The sequence below is a fragment of the Rhinopithecus roxellana genome, chromosome 4 (genome assembly GCF_007565055.1).
Source record: "Rhinopithecus roxellana isolate Shanxi Qingling chromosome 4, ASM756505v1, whole genome shotgun sequence".
Classification (NCBI taxonomy): Eukaryota; Metazoa; Chordata; class Mammalia; order Primates; family Cercopithecidae; genus Rhinopithecus; species Rhinopithecus roxellana.
Window position 1 is genome coordinate 106,250,114 of NC_044552.1, and position 20,426 is coordinate 106,270,539.

Below are 20,426 nucleotides of genomic sequence, written 5' to 3' on the forward strand. Positions count from 1 at the left end.
CTGGATATCACATAGAGCAGGTGCAAGAGACAGGAGGTGCCACACACTTTTGAACAGCCATATCTCACAAGAACTTACTATCGCGAGGACAGCGCTAAGGGGATGGCGCGAAGCCACTTATGAGAAGTCCACCTTCATGATTCATTCACCATCAGGCCCCACCTCCAACATCGGGGAATCACAGTTCAGCATGAGATTTAGAGGGGGATAATACCCAAACTATATTATAACCTTTTAAAGTAAATTGAAAGCTGAAATTTGTCTAGACTTGCAACAATTTAAACTACACAAAAATTACCTTTTTTGGGAAAGTTTTAGAAAACTATCCCATCTGGCTTGGTGTACTGGGGAAGAGGAGACTAGTCAAGAGCAGTTAGCTTCAGTTTTTCACAGACATTGCCATGTTTTTATAGTCATTGTTTTGGTGTTTTGTTTTGTTTTTAATATCAAGGCAGCTTGTTTTCTAGAAAATAATACGTCTAATCTAAATCTATAACTTAAGTACAATAGTCATGTTTCTCCCTTGTCCCCTCCCTCCCATTTCTCCCCATTTTCCCTAGTGTTAGAATTACAAAAGCTTTGTTATTTTATCAGACTTGGTTGAGTACCAGCTTTGGTCACATATGATTAATATTCTATAGTTTTTTAAATTAAAATTATACTTTTCTTCCCTAAGTACCACTACAGGAAGGGACCATGGAGATTTAGTCCATCCCTCATTATTGACTAAGTATCTAGGGTAACAGTATTTATAGGGGGAAAAATGTATTATAATATTGATTAAACAAAAATTGTAAAATAAGCAACTGGGCAGAGGAGTATAGCAGTGGAGAGGTATGGTATATAAAATAAAGGTAAATCTTTATTTTCTCATAAATGGCACTAAACCATTTATGAGAAATTCGCCCCCATGATTCATTCACCACCAAGCCCCACCTCCAATAATAGGTAGGAATGTGGAGAAACAGAGTAGGAATCAAAGGTGTAGAGACATGACGCAGGGAAAGTTTCCCTGATGAGCTTTGTAGCACTTGCTGGCTTTTTAAACGGTTTACATGTTTTCTTTCTTAAACATTTTTTAAAGTTTCATTACAGGATAATGCCACATTAAAATGTTTTCTGAACAAAAAATTCATTAAGATATTTGAAAATCCATCTTTAAACTTGCTCTTCAGTTTTTTGAGGATAGAATGTTGACCATTGTGAAAAAATTAATAATTATTATATAATGTTTTATCTATAATATAACTAGTGATATGTTTAAATTGTATGGTAGGATTATCTCATTCACACTCAGGTTTTAATTAACACCAGTATCAAAGATGCCTCTCACATTTTTCTCTGCAGGTCAGATCTGTCCTTTGAGCGCTAGACCCGTATACCACAACTCCCTGTATGATATCTCTGTTTGGATGTTTTAAAGGTACCCGAGATTCCACAGGTTCAGAAACAAGCCTGTAATCTTCCCTTTGTTTGTACTCTTTGATTTTTCCCCTTGTTTCCTAATTCAGAGATGAAACCACTGTCCAGTTGATCAAATCAGAAATCAGCCTTGACACCTCCTTCGCTTTTACCCCAATTTCTAATCCATCACCAAATTTCTATATGTTTTTACTTCCTAAATATCCTTTAAGGTTTTCCACTTCTCTCTACTTAGTCTCCATTGCTATCCACAGTACAAGCTATTACCATTTCCTGGCTGGACTACAGCAGTAGTTTTCTAACTGGTCTTCTCATATATTCTTTTACCCTTTTTCCGTACAATAGCCATTTTTTATACACACGTGATTTCTTGATCATGTCACCTTTCCTACCTCTGAGCTTTAAATCCTTCAATGGCTTCCCATTGTTCTTAAGATAAAATCCCCAAATTTTAATGGCCTATAAGGCACTTCATGATGTGGGCCCTACCTATTTTTCTTGATCTTTGCTCTCTACAGTTTTTTCTAATGTACCATGTTCCCATGCTCTGCTTTGCCATGATGTGAAAGAGACAAAAACGGTGGCTGTGATAGCCACAAGAGAGATGGCAGGCAGCAGACCCAGTGCAGAAGAACGTAGACAGAAGATAAAATAATGGGCAAGTTAAAATAGTTATCTAACTTATAAGCTTGTATTTGTGTGCCTTTAACCTAGCAATGTCTGTGATCTGCAGGGCAAGGACGTTGACTCTAATACTTGTACTATCTCCAGCGTGGTATCTCCTGCATACTAGGCACTCATTAAATGTATGCTTGGTAGATTAAATAGATGATGATAGTCCCAGTTTTAAATACTTTTATCTAGTTGTCGCATAAATGCCCAGAATTTTCATAAGACCTATATAACCAGTTGCATTCTTTGTTTTTGTTTGTTTTTTTAATCTGGAGACATGGTCTCGTGTTAAACAGTTAGCTTTTGTATACTCTTATGGTCCTGGAAACATCCACCATGATAAACTGCACTGAATATGAAGCATAACTTGTAGTCTGAGTGAGCCATTAACCAGTGCCTAGTACTCTTCACTGTTGTAGTTACTGAGAAATCAAAAATTGTTTAAGAAAGGAAAGAATATGGCACATTTTATAAACCTTTCCAATATGTTTACTTATGTTTTGTAGTACTGTATGTACTCTGCTATTTAGAATCCTTAAGGAATTAACCCTCCTAGATCATTTTAGCTAGTGGAAGTTTAGATGCCAAAAACTTTATACCTATTGCTGCAAACATTTTATAAAGTATGATTTCTTTATTCTTTTTCTCAGGAGAGGGGTTATTTTGCATCTTAACCTGGGAAATGTGAGTCTGTTTATTATGAGAAATAATTTTACAGAGTAAGTTTATAAGGTATTTCTTGGTTTTTATTTTGAAATTCAGTAAATACCGGTTGTTTCAGTAATGTGTTTGGGCTGTCCTTACAAATGACTTATTGCTCCACAAAGGCTACATTTTCAAATAGTTATATTGCTTTCACTCTTAAAGTTTACTTTTGCTGGATATAGTATGTGGGTTGATAGACAGTTTGGTTTTTTCCTCTTTCAGCACTTATATTACGTCATTTCACTATCTTCTGATGCCTCTATTGTTTCTGGTGAGAAGTCGTCGTTCACTTGAATTATTGTCATTCTGTTTCTTTGGCTGTTTTCAAGATTTTCTTTTTGGTTTTTAGCAGTTTGACTGTCTTGTGCCTGTGTGTAGTCTTTGTTTTTTTCTATTTGGGATTTGCTGATATTTTAAATCTGTAAATTTATATATTTTACTAACAAAATTTTTAGCCCTAATGTCTTCAGATTTTTTTTCTACTTCATTCTTTTTCCCCTTTCCTTCTGAATCTCCAATTACAGGTATATTAAAGCTTGTGATACCTTATCATGGATCCCTAAGGTTCTGTTTCTCTCCTCTCCACCACCCATAGTCACTTTTCTATTCATCCTTCAGATTGGATAATCTCTATTGCTTTGTCTTCGAGTTCACTGACTGTCATTTCCCATCCACGGTTAAGTCTACCCAGTGAAGTTTTTCAGATATTTTATTTTTTAGTTCTTAAATTTTTATTTGCTTTATATATGTATAATTTCCATTTCTTTGCTGAGAGTTCCAAGCATTTGCACTTAAATCCTTCAGCATCGTTAAAATAGCTACTTTAAAATACTTATGTGCTAATTCTAGCAGCTGGCTCATCTTGGGCTTGGTCTCCATTGGTTGCCTTTTCTCTTGAGCATTTTTTTTCTGTTTATGTGTAACAATTTTGGGTTTTATTAAGACATTATGAATGCCATGTAGAGACTCTGGATTCTATATTCCTCCAGTGAGTATTGGTGTTTGGTTTGTTACTTGTTTCAAGCCAGATAACTTGACTACACTTAAAGTATAAGCTCTGAAATCTCAGTTCAGTTATTTTAACCTTATCCTTGCTGCTTGAATGGAATCTGTCATACGTATGTATAGTTTGGAGATCAAAGATATATACAGAGTTTATGCACAGAATTTAGGGCTTCCTCTCTGTGGTTCTCTCCTTCCTGTGATCTACTCACTAAGCTTTCAGCTGTTGTGATTGTGCCATCATCTGTCCTTTTTGGTTCATCAAGCAAGTAAGACTGCAGGTTTTTTATCTGAGTTTTCGCTCCCCAAACTAATTGGGACCTACTCTCTGAGTAAAAGCCATTAAAAATAGAAAGTTACCCTTGCTGTTTCCTTCTTCCAAGTGCTGACCCCTTCTTCTTCCCTCCCCCAATTTGTTTCTGCCTTCAGGTAGTTTTTTATGCATTTCTGCTGTTTATAGTTGTTATTCATGAGAGATTTGGTCTGGTAGGCGTTATTCAGCCATTACAGGAAGTAGAACCCATAAAATAAAATTGTACAATTGAAGAATGTTATCATTTGTGTAAGTAATAGTCTTCATTAGAAAAGCAGGCAAGTATGGTGAGAGATTTCGATATATGTTTTAATAATGAAATATGTTGAAATTTGTTTTCAGGGTTCATCCTCCTTTAAATAATAAAAATGTGTCTCAGACTATTTGCCTCTCCCTCAAATTGTTTATAATTTTTTTTTTTCAAATCTAGATCATTTGAAATATGTTTTGGAAGCCTTGTAGAAAGAAACTATAAAGAAACCTTATAATAAAATATTCATTTTATTCAATAAATGTGTTGCATCTTCTGTGAACCAGGAATGATCTAGATCCTGGAGATAGGTCAATGAACTTCAGAGTTCTTGATCCCGTTGGGCTAAAGTTTTGGGGATGGAGAAATAATAAAATATATCACAAGTATTGATACAGGCTGTGAAGAAAAAGCAGTATGAGGGTGCAATGGTGGGAGATAGGAAGAGTTATGGCATTATTTTAGATAGAGGGGCTGGTCAAGGAAACTGTCTCTGAAGAAGTGATGTTTGATCGACATTCTTAATGACATAAGAGAAGGGAGCCATGCAGGTGGATCTAAGGGAAAATTGTTCCAGTAGTAAAGGAGCAGCAAATCCAGTAGCCCTAAGGAAAGAACAAGAGTGGCTTCTTTGAGAAATCACCAGACTTCCATTTTAATTGAGGGAACAAGGAGAGGATAGAAGATGAAGTTAGAGGAGTGGTAGATAGCCAGATAGATAGCCTTGTTATTTTGAGCAGGGAAAATGATGACTCTGATTTACTTTTCACAAAGATCACTCTGCTCAGTAAAGAAAATACTGGGGGCAGGGGAAGAGGTGGTATGTTGGCAAAAAGAATGAAGGTGCAAGGAGACCTATTGAGGCCTTTGCAGTAGTAGTCTAGATGAATTATCATGGTGGCTTGGACAAGAGCAGTAAGAACTGGGAAAAATTGGTTAGATTCAGAACACTTTTTGTATATAAGCGAAGAAGTCTTGATGGTAGATTAGATGTGGGATGAGAGAAAGACCAACTGGATGAATGATGGTACCATTTACTGACATGGAAAAGACTGGGAAAGGATTTATTTGGATGGGGGAGGAATTAAGAGTTCGATTTTGGACATAACCAAGTTTGAACTAAGTTGATACACAAAAGGAGATGTCTGTTAGCCAGTTAGATATGTTAGTCTCAAGGAAGAAATTGGAGTTGGAGATAATAATTTGCCAAGCACCCATATATAGATATTGTTTAAAGCAATATATTTGAATGAAATTATCTTGAAGAGGAATGTAGATATAGTTGAAAGGAAACCATAGATCTGGACTCTACCAGCCACCAACATTCAGATGTCCAGAAAAGGAAAAGGATCCAGCAAAGTAAACTTAGAAGAATCTGCCAGTAAGTAGAAGGAAAGCCAGAAGAGTATAAACCTCAGAAGCCACATGAAGAAATTGTTTAAAGAATGAGGCAGTAGTGGTTGAATGGGTCCTGAGCTACAGACAGATCTAGTAAGTTGAGGACTGAGAACTCACCATTGGGTTTCATAAACTGAAAGTGTATGGTGGCTTTGATAAGTGTAGTTTCAGTGGAGAAAAACTATGAAAGCCTGACTGGGGTAGGTTTAAAAGAGATTAGGAGGGAGGGAGGAAGTGAAGACACTTAACATATGAACAACCCTTTCCAGGAGTTTTAGCCCAAAATTGGGGGAAGTGGGAGAAATGAGCTGATAGGAGTCAAGGAAGGCTTCCTTAAAATGAGCAGTTCTATAAATTGATTATCACCACTTAAATTATTTTAAAATGTCACTTACTAATTTCTAGTACTTTCTCTCCTGCAACCCATTATAGAAAAACTACTTTTGAATGCGAAAATTGTGTGTGTATGTTTACATAGAAATACGTTTGGAAAATCTATAATGCAAATAATTTGATGTGGCAGTGATTTTATACGTGAGATGAAACTAAGCTAAAGCCACACAGACACAATAATTAAGTATAATTTAATCAAGTAATGATAAAAAACTAAAAGGCTTATTACTATGCATGATATCTAAGTGAGCATTTATTTTATTGAGCACTGAGGAGTTCTATAACTAAATCTACTCAAAACTATTTTAAATATCTACTATTATGCTGAAGACTGTTTATGAAGTGCTAGATACACAATAATAAAAGAGACCCAATTCCTACATTAATGGAATGTATAGACCTGTATTTTTAGGCTTATGTTAATGAAGTTAAAAGAGAAATACCACAAATAAGAAATTAGTTTTAAAGAGATTGTCTTCTTATGAAATTTGTCCTAATGAAAGATATTTTCAAATAGCATGATTTTAAATGTCTTAATATTTTATTTAAGTTAATGTACTTATCTTCTATTTATATCCCCAAAAGATTTTTCAACATTAAACATGGTTTACATTACAAACAATAGGAATAAAAATAAGTTAGGTAGTTTTTAACTTCGACCACACATTAGAATCACCTTGGGATCTTATAAAACTCCATATGCCCAGGCTGCTCACTCCTCAGCCAATTAAGTCAAACCCCTTGGGAAATATTAGTATTTTTAAAATACTGATTTAATAGAAGCAGAGGGAATAAAATGCTACTAAGCTCCTGAGAATGAATTGATTGTGCATTTAAGGATTAAGTATATTTGAAAGATAAAGCAAAATATTGAATGGATTGGGTTTTGAATCATTAAGTTTTAGACAAAACAGAGTCATTTATCGTAACATATTTTTTCAGTATCCCAACTTTAAGAATTTAGATTACTCACCTCGAGGTAATCATTAAGAAAAATATCAGTGATGCTATTCCTTCTCCCTTTTTAAAAGAATCTGGGAAGACAACCTTGACAGTAATTTCTTATTTGAATGCTTTTTGGCTTAGCCATTTTAGAGCATATAAATATACAGGAGTTAGACAACATAAAAGTTTACCATCAGAGTTGATACTAAAAAGATAGTATAACTCTGTGGAAAGCACTTTAGGTCTAAATATTTTTATAGTTTATAATGTTAAGTGCTAAAGCACATATTCTTTTGTATTGAAATTTTAAATCCACAATATTCCTTCTATAATCAGTTCTCATTAAAATTTTTTTTTCTTTCTTTCACAGAAAATGCTTGGACAGAAGAGATGAGTACTATTTCCACTAAGGCCTAGAATTGCCTACTGTACAAATAGTCCTGATCAGGCAATATACGAATGGCCCAAGGAAGCCACCAAATTGATTTTCAGGTTTTACATGACCTGCGACAAAAATTCCCTGAAGTACCTGAAGTTGTTGTATCCAGGTGCATGTTACAGGTCAGTGTTCAATGATTTCTGAATTTGTTAATACAAACCTGTTTTTTTTTAAACATTGGAAGAAAAACTCTTTTAGGTTATCTTCTTTTTGGTATTAGTGTACTATGATGAAAAGAGATAAGCTTTGGTGTCTGATAGTCATGTCGCCTTTAGCAAGATAGAGCTTTCTGTACCATCTGTGGTATAGATAATACTTGACTTGCAGAGTAGATGTGAGAGTTAAATGAGATCTGAATGTAAAGCATTGATAATCTCTGTATTTACTAGATACGAGCTGTCTTAACTTTTCTCCCACCTGTTCTGCCAGGAGAGCTAATTTCAGATCTTAGTATGAAAGTGAGAAAAATGATTAAGGAGTCAGGAAACTTGGGTTATAATCCTAAATGGGCACCCCAAGCATATCTGATAAAGAATATGCCCTCTGTGCTTTAGGTTTTTTTAATCTGTAAAATAAAAGAGTTTGACTAGGCAATGCCTAAGGTCCCAATTCCAAAGGGGGGTAAAAAGTCTGTTTTTATATTTTTAAATTTAATTTGTAAGTTTTCCAATTAATATCACTAACCCTCTAATTTGTACATTGTTCTTAGTATACCCAATTTTAGAAATTCACAATTCCAAATATTGAATGATAGTTGTGCCTTTCTGTTTTATTAAACTGAAAATGTTTGTATCAGAAATGTATTTGGGGCCATGTGCTGTGACTCACTCCTATAATCCCAGCACTGTGGGAGGTTGAGGTGGGTGGATTGCTTAAGGCCAGGAGTTCAAGAGCAGCCTGCCAACATGGCAAAACCCTGTCTCTACTAAAAATACCAAAATTAGCTGGGCATGGCGGCCCACACCTGTGGTCCCACTACTCAGGAGACTGAAGCACAAGAATTGCTTAAACCCAGGAGGCAGAGGTTGCAGTGAGCTGGGATCGCACCACTGCACTCCAGCCTGGGAAACAGAAAGAGACCCTATCTCAAAAAAAAAAAAAAAAAAAAGCATCTGGGACTCAGTCAAGCATATTTACTCTTGAAGTGATTTTTAAAGTTTGAAATTATATGAAATTTTTATTGAATCTATACTTTATATTAAATGACTACATTTTGTTCACACCCTTATCACCGTTATCACCTTTTAATTGGTCTACCTGCTTTACCTAACCCAGTTTTGGTCTCTCCAATCTGTCCTCTTCTGCCAGAGTGCAGAGCTGTTCACACACTTAAAACCTGTTGATTGTTCCCTGTGCCTTTCTGAATGATGCTCATATAGCTTGACTAGGGCATACAAGGTCTGTGATCTGGAATCCTGGCTGTTTCTACACCCTAATCTTTGTCCAGTCCTTCCTCTTCATACTGTATGCTCTACTTATCCTGAGCTGCATGGAATTCTCCCACCAGCAATGCCTTTTCTTATAGTATAATGGTTAAGAGCATATCTTTTGGCGATAAACCAGACTGAGTTCAAGTTTTGCCAGTTACTAGTAGTAACGTAATTAACTTCTCTGACCCTCATTTTCTGACTTTCATTTCCTCAACTGAACAGTGGGAATAAAAAAACTTAACAGAGAGTTAAATTTGACAATGTAGGTAAAACAACCAATAGGGTAATTAATTCATAATGAGTATTCAATAAATGTTAGCAGCCAGTACTAAAAGGAATAACAACAGCAGAAAGCCCATAATATATACTTCGTAAATGAATCAGTAGTTTACATTTGTTAATATAGAATGTGAAAAAAAATGAGAGAATAAAAACATGTAATAAGGATGGAGTCAGAAGTTAAAAGAAAGTGAGCAGAGATAGTGGGGAAAAATAGTCGCCCCCTAGAACCCAAGTAACTTCTCCCTAACTTTTCAAATAAAAGAGAATTTTGTGGTAAAAGCTATGCTATTCAGTAGGTTATTAAAAAACTAACAGGAAGATACTATAAGTTCTTTGATAAATTTCTGTAGACTTCGTTTTGAAAGAACTGTCCAGAACATTTCCCTACATATAGTACAGATATAGAGATTTTGAAATACCCTAACTGGGAGTAAAACATAGAGCCTTTTGTAGAATTACTTGAAAATATTTTCAAAAAAAAAAAGCTCTAATGCACTCTTACAATATAATCTCCAGTATGACAAGATGCAGAGCAGAGTATATAGACAGAATGAGGCAAATAAATATCTACACACCCATGTATTTGTCCCTGTTTGCGTAAAGAAATACTGGAAGAATTAAAAACAAAATTAATAAAAGATGGTCATCCATAGTAGGCCAGAGGGAACAGGCCAGATGGGACAGAGTTAGGACTCAGACTTCTCAACAGGTATCTTTTTTTTATGTTTTAACCTGTGTCAATGAATTACCTATTTTAAAGTAAAATAATTAAGCATGTTTTCAGCCTTAACCCAAAAATAAGAAATGAATGGTTTTCCATTTCCTTTGGGCATCTAGTAATATCACCTTCGCAATGTTAATCTGGCTTTACAGAAGCAAACTCCTCTACTTAGCATGCTTCCCAACACCTCGTGTTAACTAAAATGAAATATTTTGCTTGCCTGAAACAGACCACACTTTTTAAAAGTAAGTTGATAATAATTTAGGGAATCCAGGTAATGTACTTTTTAGCTGATATAACAAGAAATCTGACAAGAAAGGCATAGGAAGAGCTCCTTCTTCTGTGGTTACAACTAGGGTGCAAGTTTTCCCAAATTTAGAGCAATATTTTTAAACTGAAAAGGCAAATTAAGCTACCTCTAAATGACAGCGTCTCTTTTGGGGCTGCTCTTCCTTTCTCAGTTGGGTGGGTTTCTGTTCTTCTGACAGACCCTTCCTACAGTAGACTAGTTCAGAACTTTTTAAAATTAGTGAGGGATCATGCCATGCTACCAATTCTGTGTACACGTTCTTTATAGACACCTTGCTTGTCAGGAAGAGAACAAAAGTATCTATCCTCTGTTGTTCTCTTAAGTTTATCTGTTGCACAGTTCCCTCTTTTTGAAACTACTCATATCTTTTCCTTCTGCTGTGAATTCTCTAAGATAGCTTATAACCAGCAGGTGTAATTTGTATCTTTAAAGTTGATTTTTATATTTGATAACTAAATCTTAAAACTTAGAAGAATATGAAAATATTGCATAGTTTTCACTTTGATTTTTTAACTGAATTTTTTACTGTTTTTAAATTCTCTTAACAGGACGATTGAATCTGTAAGTTTAAAATTGGTATTTCTTTTCAAAGTACTGCATTAATAAGTATTGTTCATTCAGTATATGCAACGCTTAATATTTAAGTGCCATGTACTTAGTGGAACCTTCTCAAATGACCTTCACCCATCGTCCTTACCCATATTTCTATAACACCTACCATGCTGCATTTCGTTTGTGTTCACGTTAATCTCCTCCACTAGACTGTGAGATTCTTGCGATCAGTGATCATATTCCTTGCTCCTTGCTCAGTAAATGTTGGTTAAAGGAGTGAATGAATGCTGTAGGGTATATATACTTTGATACTATCTGTAATTTCTGTGTCTGTGCAGGAGTTTGGGGAAAAATGAAAGAGGAACTGGAATTAATGATTCGGACCTTTTTACAGCTTTAAAGAGAATGCAGATTTGTGGCTGTATACCAAAAAGCAGTGAATTTCCACCTTTTAAAAACTCATATCCCACCCCTTTTGATACACTCCAAGAGAGTCCTCTACCCTTTCTCACTAAAAGTAACCAGGGCTGCTTTGAGAAATGGCTGATTCCAAGTCTGGAGTAGATGCATATGATGAGCTGGAACATCTTGTCATATCAGAAAGCAGAGAAACTTTGAAAAACTACTGGATTCATGTCATATATCCAGGAGCCAACTTGAAGCTGTTCACAGTAACCTGAAGAGGGGACATAATGACCAAAAGTGATTGAAACACATCAAAATATTAAAGATACACGAGTTTATAATGATACTAAAAATAAATCATAGTCACCTTTGGAGGTTCCTAGGGACCAAATCTACTATTCTGGTAACTGGTGAAAAGAATTTTTTTATCCTGCCTCTTTGCAGAACATAACCAAATAGTTGAAGAGAGCAAGTGTTCAAGGAAGAATTGCTGCTAAGAATGAAGATTAAATCCTTTTTATGTTTTTTTGGAGACTGGGTCTCGCTCTCACCCAGGCTGGAATGCAGCAGTAGGATGATTGTGGCTCACTGCAGCCTCAACCTCCTGGGTTCAAGTGATCCTGCTACTTCAGCCTTCTGAGTAGCTGTGACTGCAGGTGTACTACCATACCTGGCTAATTAAAAACAAAATTTTTTTTAGAAACAGGGTCTTACTGTGTTGCCCAGACTAGTGTCAAACTCCTGGGCCCAGCGATCATCCCTCCTTGGCCTCCCAAAATGCTGGGATTACAGGTGTGAGCCTCTGTGCCTGGCCAAAATCTTACAATTGGGACATTGCAGTATTACTCTTTAGCACCCCTAATGAAATCGTGTTTCTAAGCAATAATCATCAATAACAGCTAAAAATCATTAGTTGGATCCAGCTGACAACATCTGAATCTACCAGTCAGGTTTAAAATCACAAAAAGACAGGCAAACATTCCTGTGTCTCCTTGTGTGATTTGATAGGGGACGTCTATGATGGTCACCAAAAATTCAAACATGGACTTGATCACATCTGTAGATACAACTACTAGTTTACAATGAAATGCAGGGGAAATTGATTGACCACGGGGTGCAGTCCAGAATAGGGGAAATTCTGCTACACAAATACCAAGTTTTCTCACAAACAAATGACTGGAAAACATTTTAAAAGAGGAGATGGGCTGGTTATTAAAAGAAACCTAAAAGGGTTATCAGCCAAATGAAATACGTGGGCCTTATTTAGATCCCGATTTAAACTAACTGTACAAAGACATTTTTATGCTTTAATTTAATGCTATTTGAATATTAGGTGATACTAAGAATTATTGATTATTTTAAGGTATGATCGTGGCATTGTGATTATGTTTTAAAGTCCCTGTCTCTTACAGTACATATTGAAGTATTTACAGATGAAAACAAGATGATGTCTGAGACTTGATCTAGTTGTGGTAGGGGGAGTAGCTAAGGCATATATATCAAATGAAAAATTATGGGTGATAAGTATGTGGGAGTTTATCATATTTCCTCTCTACTTTTATATATGTTTAAAATTTTCTAAAATAAAAATTTTAAGAAAAAGTACATTTCCTTTTCTCCTCTTGTAACCTTATAAAACCCTTGTAAGTTCTTTTATGTTTTGCTGATAAGAAAGTAATGTCTGTAGAGTGAAAATAATTTGAGTGCACATAAATTATGGCATAGCTGAGCTAGAATATTGCTTTTTAATATGAACATATTGAATAATTACAGAGATTACAAAGGATTAAAGGGATTTTTGAGTGCTCAGGAGAATTAAAGAGGAAGACTAAATATGAATATCAAGCTTTTACAAAGGAGGTGTGGAATTGGATTTGGTAGGGAATGTAAATTTTAATTTGAGAATGATGACAGAGAGGAGGTGAGAAGAAGATCAAGTCTTTGAGCTTTGGCTAAGAAGGAAGAAGAATTTACTTCGAATGGCAATAAATTTAACTTAAAGCAAAAAGCGCCAGTCAGGTTTGGCAAAAGATAAGATCTAATTTTAATAAGGAATCGTTGATAAAGATTGTGATCAGTTTTTCAACTTTATTTGAAAAATTAGTATGTATCAATTCAGAGTTATTAGTAGGATAAAAGGATTTTTACAGCATGAGAGATTTAAGTTGTTGGTTTTAGAAGGGGGAGGTCAAACCTTGCTCACTATCCTTTTAAATTACCGGTTGAAACAATGTGAACTGTCATTTCCTTAACAAGGCATCAGGATGCCTTTTTAGTCCACTTCTTTCTTAATATTATTTTATCTCATATCAAACTGCCTGTGGACATTTTAACTTGGTTATTCATATTTCTTAAGTCTAAAACTCTCCTTTCTGTCAGGTTCTTAATCTTCCAGGCTTATTTGAATTCTTTCTCCCTTGTGGCCAAATAGTGTTGACAATTTATATTCTTTTAAAATTTATTTCCATTATCAAACTCTCATTACTTTATGTCTTCTAACTGGTCATCTTGCCAAAGGTTTTTCATCTTTTTATTCATCTTAAGTATCAGTAGACTTCTCTTCCCTGAATACCCTTTGTGTTTTTACTTCTCTGTTCATCCACTTTCAGTAGCTCTCCTTATTGCTTATAATACAGTCAAACTCTAGTGTGACTCATTTTTCAAAACTCCTTCGTTATTTAAATCCAATCTGCTTTTGCAACAATTTGTTCAACAACATTTTCAATACGAATCTTTAGCTCCAGCCAGATCTGTTCCAGCCACCTTGTTTGGAACATGCTTTTACTTAACTCTCACATTTATGTTCTTCTTTACTCGTGCCATTCTCTTCACTAAGAATTGTTGTTGTTGTTGTTGTTGTTGTTGTTGTTGTTGTTGTTGTTTTGTTGAAGTTCTGCATATTCTATGAAAAACATCAGGCCATATCTTCCTCATTAACCCATTCCTTTCTTCAGTAGCCTGCAATATTAATTCTCTGTTGAACTTCATCATCACTTAATATTTGGCATGTACTCATGTTATCTTTTCAGAAATCTGTGGTTTGTCTCCCTTTCTAGGGGAAAAGTTTGATTTTATATGTCTTTGATTCTTCCACAGGCTCACAGTGCTATGCATATAGGAGGTGTTTGGCAAACATTTTCGTGGATGATTTATGACTACTGGTTAGTCAGTGTCTTTTGAGAATTCTTTAAAAACAATCTGAGGATCCCCCGCGCCCCGCCCCGAAGTAGATTTTTATGATGTTTTCTAAAGGCAGAGATAGGAACTAGTTCTTCTGGAGGCTACCTTGAGCCTCCAGAGAGAGGGAGAGAGAGAGAGAGAGATTACAAGTTAAGAGGAAGCATGGGAAAAATTGAGATGACTTTGGTGTGAATTTCAGAACTTTAAATGCTGCAAACGTAACTTTTTAAACATTTATTAGTTTAAACAAATGTGTATAGCACTTGATACATTGTGCTATATATCAAACATTGATATTTTTTCCATTTAGCCTTTTTAAAAATGTTTAATTATACAGTATTATATATGTAAGTTGAATGATTATATTTTGTTCAACATTAAAATTGCCTTTTAAAGTTAGATTATAATTTTACTATATCTGTCTGAATCCATTTTATTCCTTTTATCCGTTGTAGCTGCTAAAGTGGAACAATGATTTGATTCACTTTGTTAGAGCTTTTCCATTACGTTAGTAGTAAGGATTTTCAATTCAATAATTTGCATAAAAATACTTCTCAAATTTAAATATCCAAATATGTGTTATAATTGTATTAGCCAGTCACTTGTTAATCATGTATTTGTGGAGATGCAAATACAAGCATTGATTGTTAACAGCAATCAATTTATTTTGTTTCCATAGAATAATAATAACCTGGATGCCTGCTGTGCTGTTCTCTCTCAGGAGAGTACAAGATATCTTTATGGTGAAGGAGACTTGAATTTTTCAGATGATTCTGGAATTTCTGGTCTACGCAATCACATGACTTCTCTCAACTTGGACTTGCAGTCACAGAACATTTACCACCATGGAAGAGAAGGAAGTAGGATGAATGGAAGTAGGACTCTAACGCACAGCATTAGTGATGGACAACTTCAAGGTGGCCAGTCCAATAGTGAACTATTTCAGCAGGAGCCACAGACAGCACCAGCTCAAGTTCCTCAAGGCTTTAATGTTTTTGGAATGTCCAGTTCTTCTGGTGCTTCAAATTCAGCACCACATCTTGGATTTCACTTAGGCAGCAAAGGAACATCTAGCCTTTCTCAACAAACTCCCAGATTTAATCCCATTATGGTAACTTTAGCCCCAAATATCCAGACTGGTCGTAATACTCCTACATCTTTGCACATACATGGTGTACCTCCACCTGTACTTAACAGTCCACAGGGAAATTCTATCTATATTAGGCCTTACATTACAACTCCTGGTGGTACAACTCGACAGACACAACAGCATTCTGGCTGGGTATCTCAGTTTAATCCCATGAACCCTCAGCAAGTTTATCAACCTTCACAGCCTGGTCCCTGGACTACTTGTCCTGCATCTAATCCTCTGTCACATACCTCATCTCAACAGCCAAATCAGCAGGGCCACCAGACCTCTCATGTCTACATGCCAATCAGTTCACCTACTACTTCACAACCACCCACCATTCATTCATCTGGTAGCTCACAGTCTTCTGCCCATAGCCAATATAACATTCAGAATATTTCAACAGGACCTCGAAAAAACCAGATTGAAATCAAACTTGAACCCCCACAAAGAAATAATTCTTCAAAACTGCGTTCTTCTGGACCTCGAACCTCCAGCACTTCCTCTTCAGTCAACAGCCAAACTTTAAACAGAAATCAGCCCACTGTTTACATAGCTGCCAGCCCCCCAAATACGGATGAGCTGATGTCCCGTAGTCAACCTAAGGTCTATATTTCAGCTAATGCCACCACAGGAGATGAACAGGTCATGCGGAATCAGCCCACACTCTTCATATCCACAAACTCTGGAGCATCTGCTGCCTCCAGGAACATGTCTGGGCAAGTGAGCATGGGTCCTGCCTTTATTCATCACCATCCACCCAAAAGTCGAGCAATAGGCAATAACTCTGCAACTTCTCCTCGAGTGGTAGTCACTCAGCCCAATACGAAATACACTTTCAAAATTACAGTTTCTCCCAATAAACCCCCTGCAGTTTCACCAGGGGTAGTGTCCCCTACCTTTGAACTTACAAATCTTCTAAATCATCCTGATCATTATGTAGAAACCGAGAATATTCAGCACCTCACGGACCCTACGTTAGCACATGTGGATAGAATAAGTGAAACACGGAAACTGAGTATGGGATCTGACGATGCTGCCTACACACAAGGTAATATGAATACTAAAGGTGGGATAGTTTTCCATGCTGGGCTTGTTGGTGTACGTTTGATTTCACAACAGAAATGAGTGTTAGCATTATTATTTCATTGTTTAAATATTGCCCCAAATGATGTTATTGTAACATTTGAGAGTATTATATACATACACTTTAATTTTAATTTTATTTTATTATTATAAAACTGGAAGTTTGAGTAATTGGGTTATCAGCCCAACTCTGGTTGGTTGGTTGGTTGGTTGATGTTTATAACACTTTCTTTTCTTATACCTGTGGTGATGCTGACTTTCTCTTTAAATTTTCTGTAAATAAAAATTCCTAGAAACACATTTTAATAAGCAACTAGTTGACTCTCTTGACTAATATGATAATTTCGCCTTCTTTGACCAGATATTTGAAGAATAAGTAATTCATGGCCGGGCACGGTGGCTCACACCTATAATTCCAGTGCTTTGGGAGGCCAAGGTGGGAGAATCATTTGAGCCCAGGAGTTTGAGACCAGCTGGGGCAACATAGGGAGACTCTGTCTCTACAAAAAGTTTAGAAATTATGCAAGCATGGTGGCACACACCTGTAGTCCCAGTTACTCAGTAGACTGAGGTAGGAGGATTGCTTGAGCCCGGGAGTTCAAAGGTTACAGTGAGCTATGACCATACCACTCTGCCCAGCCTGGGCAACAGAGTGAGACCCTTCTCTGGGATCGGGGGAAATTCTTCATTTTTCTAATACAACATTTTAGACTTATTTTATTAAATCTATTGCATAAGTATTAGAATAATTTACATCAAAGAAGTTTGAATCTTGTTCCTGATATTTGTCCCTTTCATCCTCCCTTAAATGTTGGTGAATGTATTTCTTTCTATATGGAATTGTAAGGACATTACTTTCAAATCTATTTCAATTGATTATCCTTTTGTGAAATAGACTGTTTGGTATTGGCATAATACTACATTATGTCTATACTAATTCAAATAGGGAAATTTCTGTCATTTGTTTTATCTAACCTCTTAAGTTACATAATTTTCAGTAGGACTGTTAAATAAATTCATTTAGATAAGAAGGTGGAGGTTATTCGTTTTTTTGAATATTTATGCCGGTTTGTAGATGAACTGAATCTTTTAGAGTAAAGGCATATCTTAGTCATATATGTATCTGCAGTGAATTGTTTCATGTATCAGTTGTAGGTTGGAAAATACTACAACATCACCCTTAGGCAGCATGCAGCCCCTACTATCACTGATACCCTCATCCTTTTTTACATTTCTGATCAAGTGATTTCACTGCTGAGTCTCTTAGGGAGTCCTAATTGTTTTGCCTTATTTTATGTTTTAAACAGCTACACTAGTGATTCTTAATCCAAGCTGGGTTGTGGTCCTTTCGAATTCCATTATCATTCATGGAGCTTTAAAAAATTAACTGGGCGCAGTGGCACCCACCTGTAGTCCCAGCTTCTCAGAAGCTGAAGTGGGAGGACTGCTTGAGCCCAGAAGATTGATGTTGCAGGACACCACTGCACTCCAGCCTGGGCAACATATCGAGACCCCTATCTCAAAAATAAAGTACCCAGGGCTCTACCCAAACTTAAAGTGAATCCTAGGTATGCGTGTGCATGTATATGTGTGTGTGCATTTTAGGAGTACATGAGTGATTTCAGTTGCCCTAGAAATTATGTTAAAACTTTTATTTTCCATATATCTGTGATTAACTACAAACATTTTTGTTTAGTTTCCGCAGTTTATAAATGTTATATACTATTATTTTTTCCACTGATAACTTACTTCTCCTCTTCTCCCAAAATCGTCTTCTCTTCCTCTCCGTCCATCAAAACATTAGGTGTCCTATGGTTGGATAGTTGCTGATTCTTAAGTAGCAAATTTTTTATGAAGATAATTTGATAAGGGAAATTTTCAAGTAAAGTAGGCATTCACATTTAATGATATTAAAAAGATATTATATTCATGTTCATTAGAATGTGAAAATAAAGTGTTTCATAAACTTGCTATCTCCAATTCCCCTCCTCCTATTTTTTTTTTTTTTTTTTTTTTTTTTGAGACAGGGTTTTGCTCTTTCATCCAAACTGGGGTGCAGTGGCATGTTCACGGCTCACTTCAGCCTCAGCCTCCTGGGCTCAAGTGATGCTCCCACCTTAGCCTCCGAGGTAGCTGGACTACAGGTACACACCACCACGTCCAGCTAACTTTTTGTACTTTTTTGCAGACAAGGTCTCCCTATGTTGCCCAGGCTGTCTTGAACTCCTGGGCTCAAGTGATCTGCCTGCCTCAGTCTCCCAAAGTGCTAGGATTACAGGCATTATCTCCACACGTGGCCTGTGACTTCTTACTTCCCCTATCATCACTACTGTGGTCTGAGCAATCATCACCTTTCAAATGGATTATTGCAGTGACCTACCTGTTCTCGTCCTTGCCTCCTTGCAGTCTTCTTTCAACTCAGCATCCAGGGAGATACTGTTAAAAACATGCATCAGATCATATCACTTCTCTGCACATGATCACTATCTATTGCACTCAGCATAATAGCTATGAAGCCTTCCATGATCAGCAGCTTCTCCCCCCAGCTCTTTTCCTTTTGCTCACAACCTGCTCACTGTGTTCCAGCCCTCCTGGCTTTACTCTCTTCCTTAAACATAGAAGGCAAACCTTAGGGCCCTTTTACTTGCACTAGTATTATTTTTTAGATTAAAACATTGAAGAACAGATAGGTTAAGGAACTTGTCAAAGGACAAGTGGCAAAGTCAAAATTCTAACTAGGGGCCGGGCACAATGGCTCACACCTGTAGTCCCAGCTTTTGGGAGGCCAAGGTGGGTGGATCACAAGGTCAGGAGTTCAAGACCAGCCTGGCCAACATAGTGAAACAACATGGTCTCTACTAAAAGTACAAAAATTGGCTGGATGTGGTAGCATGCACCTGTAGTCCTAGCTACTCAGGAGGCTGAGGCAGGAGAATTGCTTGAACCTCGGAGGTGGAGGTTGCAGTGAGCCGAGATCACACCACTGCACTCCAGCCTGGCAACACAGTGAGACTCTGTTTCAAAAAAAAGAAAAGAGAGAAAGGACTCTAAACAATAAAGTAACACCCTGGATAGAGGTAGAGAGCACCTTTGGAGGGTACCTGAAAGTAAAAATAAAAAAACTTTCTGATGAGAGAAGTATCCGGTTTGAGAGTTTAAGCCTACCAAGAAAGCAGATTTCTCCAGAATCTGCCACTCAAATTGCTTAACAGCCTTCGGACAGCTCTAACAACCTTGATAATCACCTCCTTTAAACATACCTACATACATACAGAATTTTATAACATTTGTATGATTACATAGTCTTGCATTATCTGTGTGTGTGTGCACAGTTATGGGGTTGGTAGTGTTCTCCAACTTTTCTCCTTGTTTCTGTTTACTATGGAACTGGTATTGATCCAGATGGACCTATCACCCAGTGACACAGTCTTTTTTTTCTGAGATGGAGTCTCACTGTCATTCAGGCTGGAGTGCAGTGGTGCAATCTCGGCTCACTGCAACCTTCACCTCCTGGATTCAAGCAATTCTCCTGCCCCAGCCTCCTGAGTAGCTAGGATTACAGGCACATGACACCACGCCCAGCTAGTTTTTGTATTTTTAGTAGAGGCGCAGTTTCACCATGTTGGCCAGCCTGGTCTCGAACTCCTGACTTCAGGCGATCCACCTGCCTCAGCCTCCCAAAGTGCTGGGATTACAGGCATGAGCCACCACGCCTGGCTCAGTGACACAATCTTGATCGAGTGTTTCATTCACTTAATTCAAGACAAAGGAGGCCTTTGCTGGAAAATGCAT

General features: G+C 36.7%; 1 protein-coding gene across 3 annotated transcripts in view; it reads left to right on the top strand.

Moving 5' to 3' along the window:
* Nucleotides 1-20,426, top strand: part of TAB2 (TGF-beta activated kinase 1 (MAP3K7) binding protein 2) — a 91,347-nt gene that overhangs the window by 42,849 nt on the left and 28,072 nt on the right. For all 3 annotated transcript variants that reach the window (XM_030929407.1, XM_030929408.1, XM_010381029.2), the window contains 2 exons: nt 7,471-7,661; nt 15,099-16,599. In XM_030929407.1, coding sequence (XP_030785267.1) covers nt 7,560-7,661; nt 15,099-16,599 — 1,603 coding nt within the window. In that variant the 5' untranslated portion in view covers nt 7,471-7,559. The remainder of the gene's footprint in view (nt 1-7,470; nt 7,662-15,098; nt 16,600-20,426) is intronic.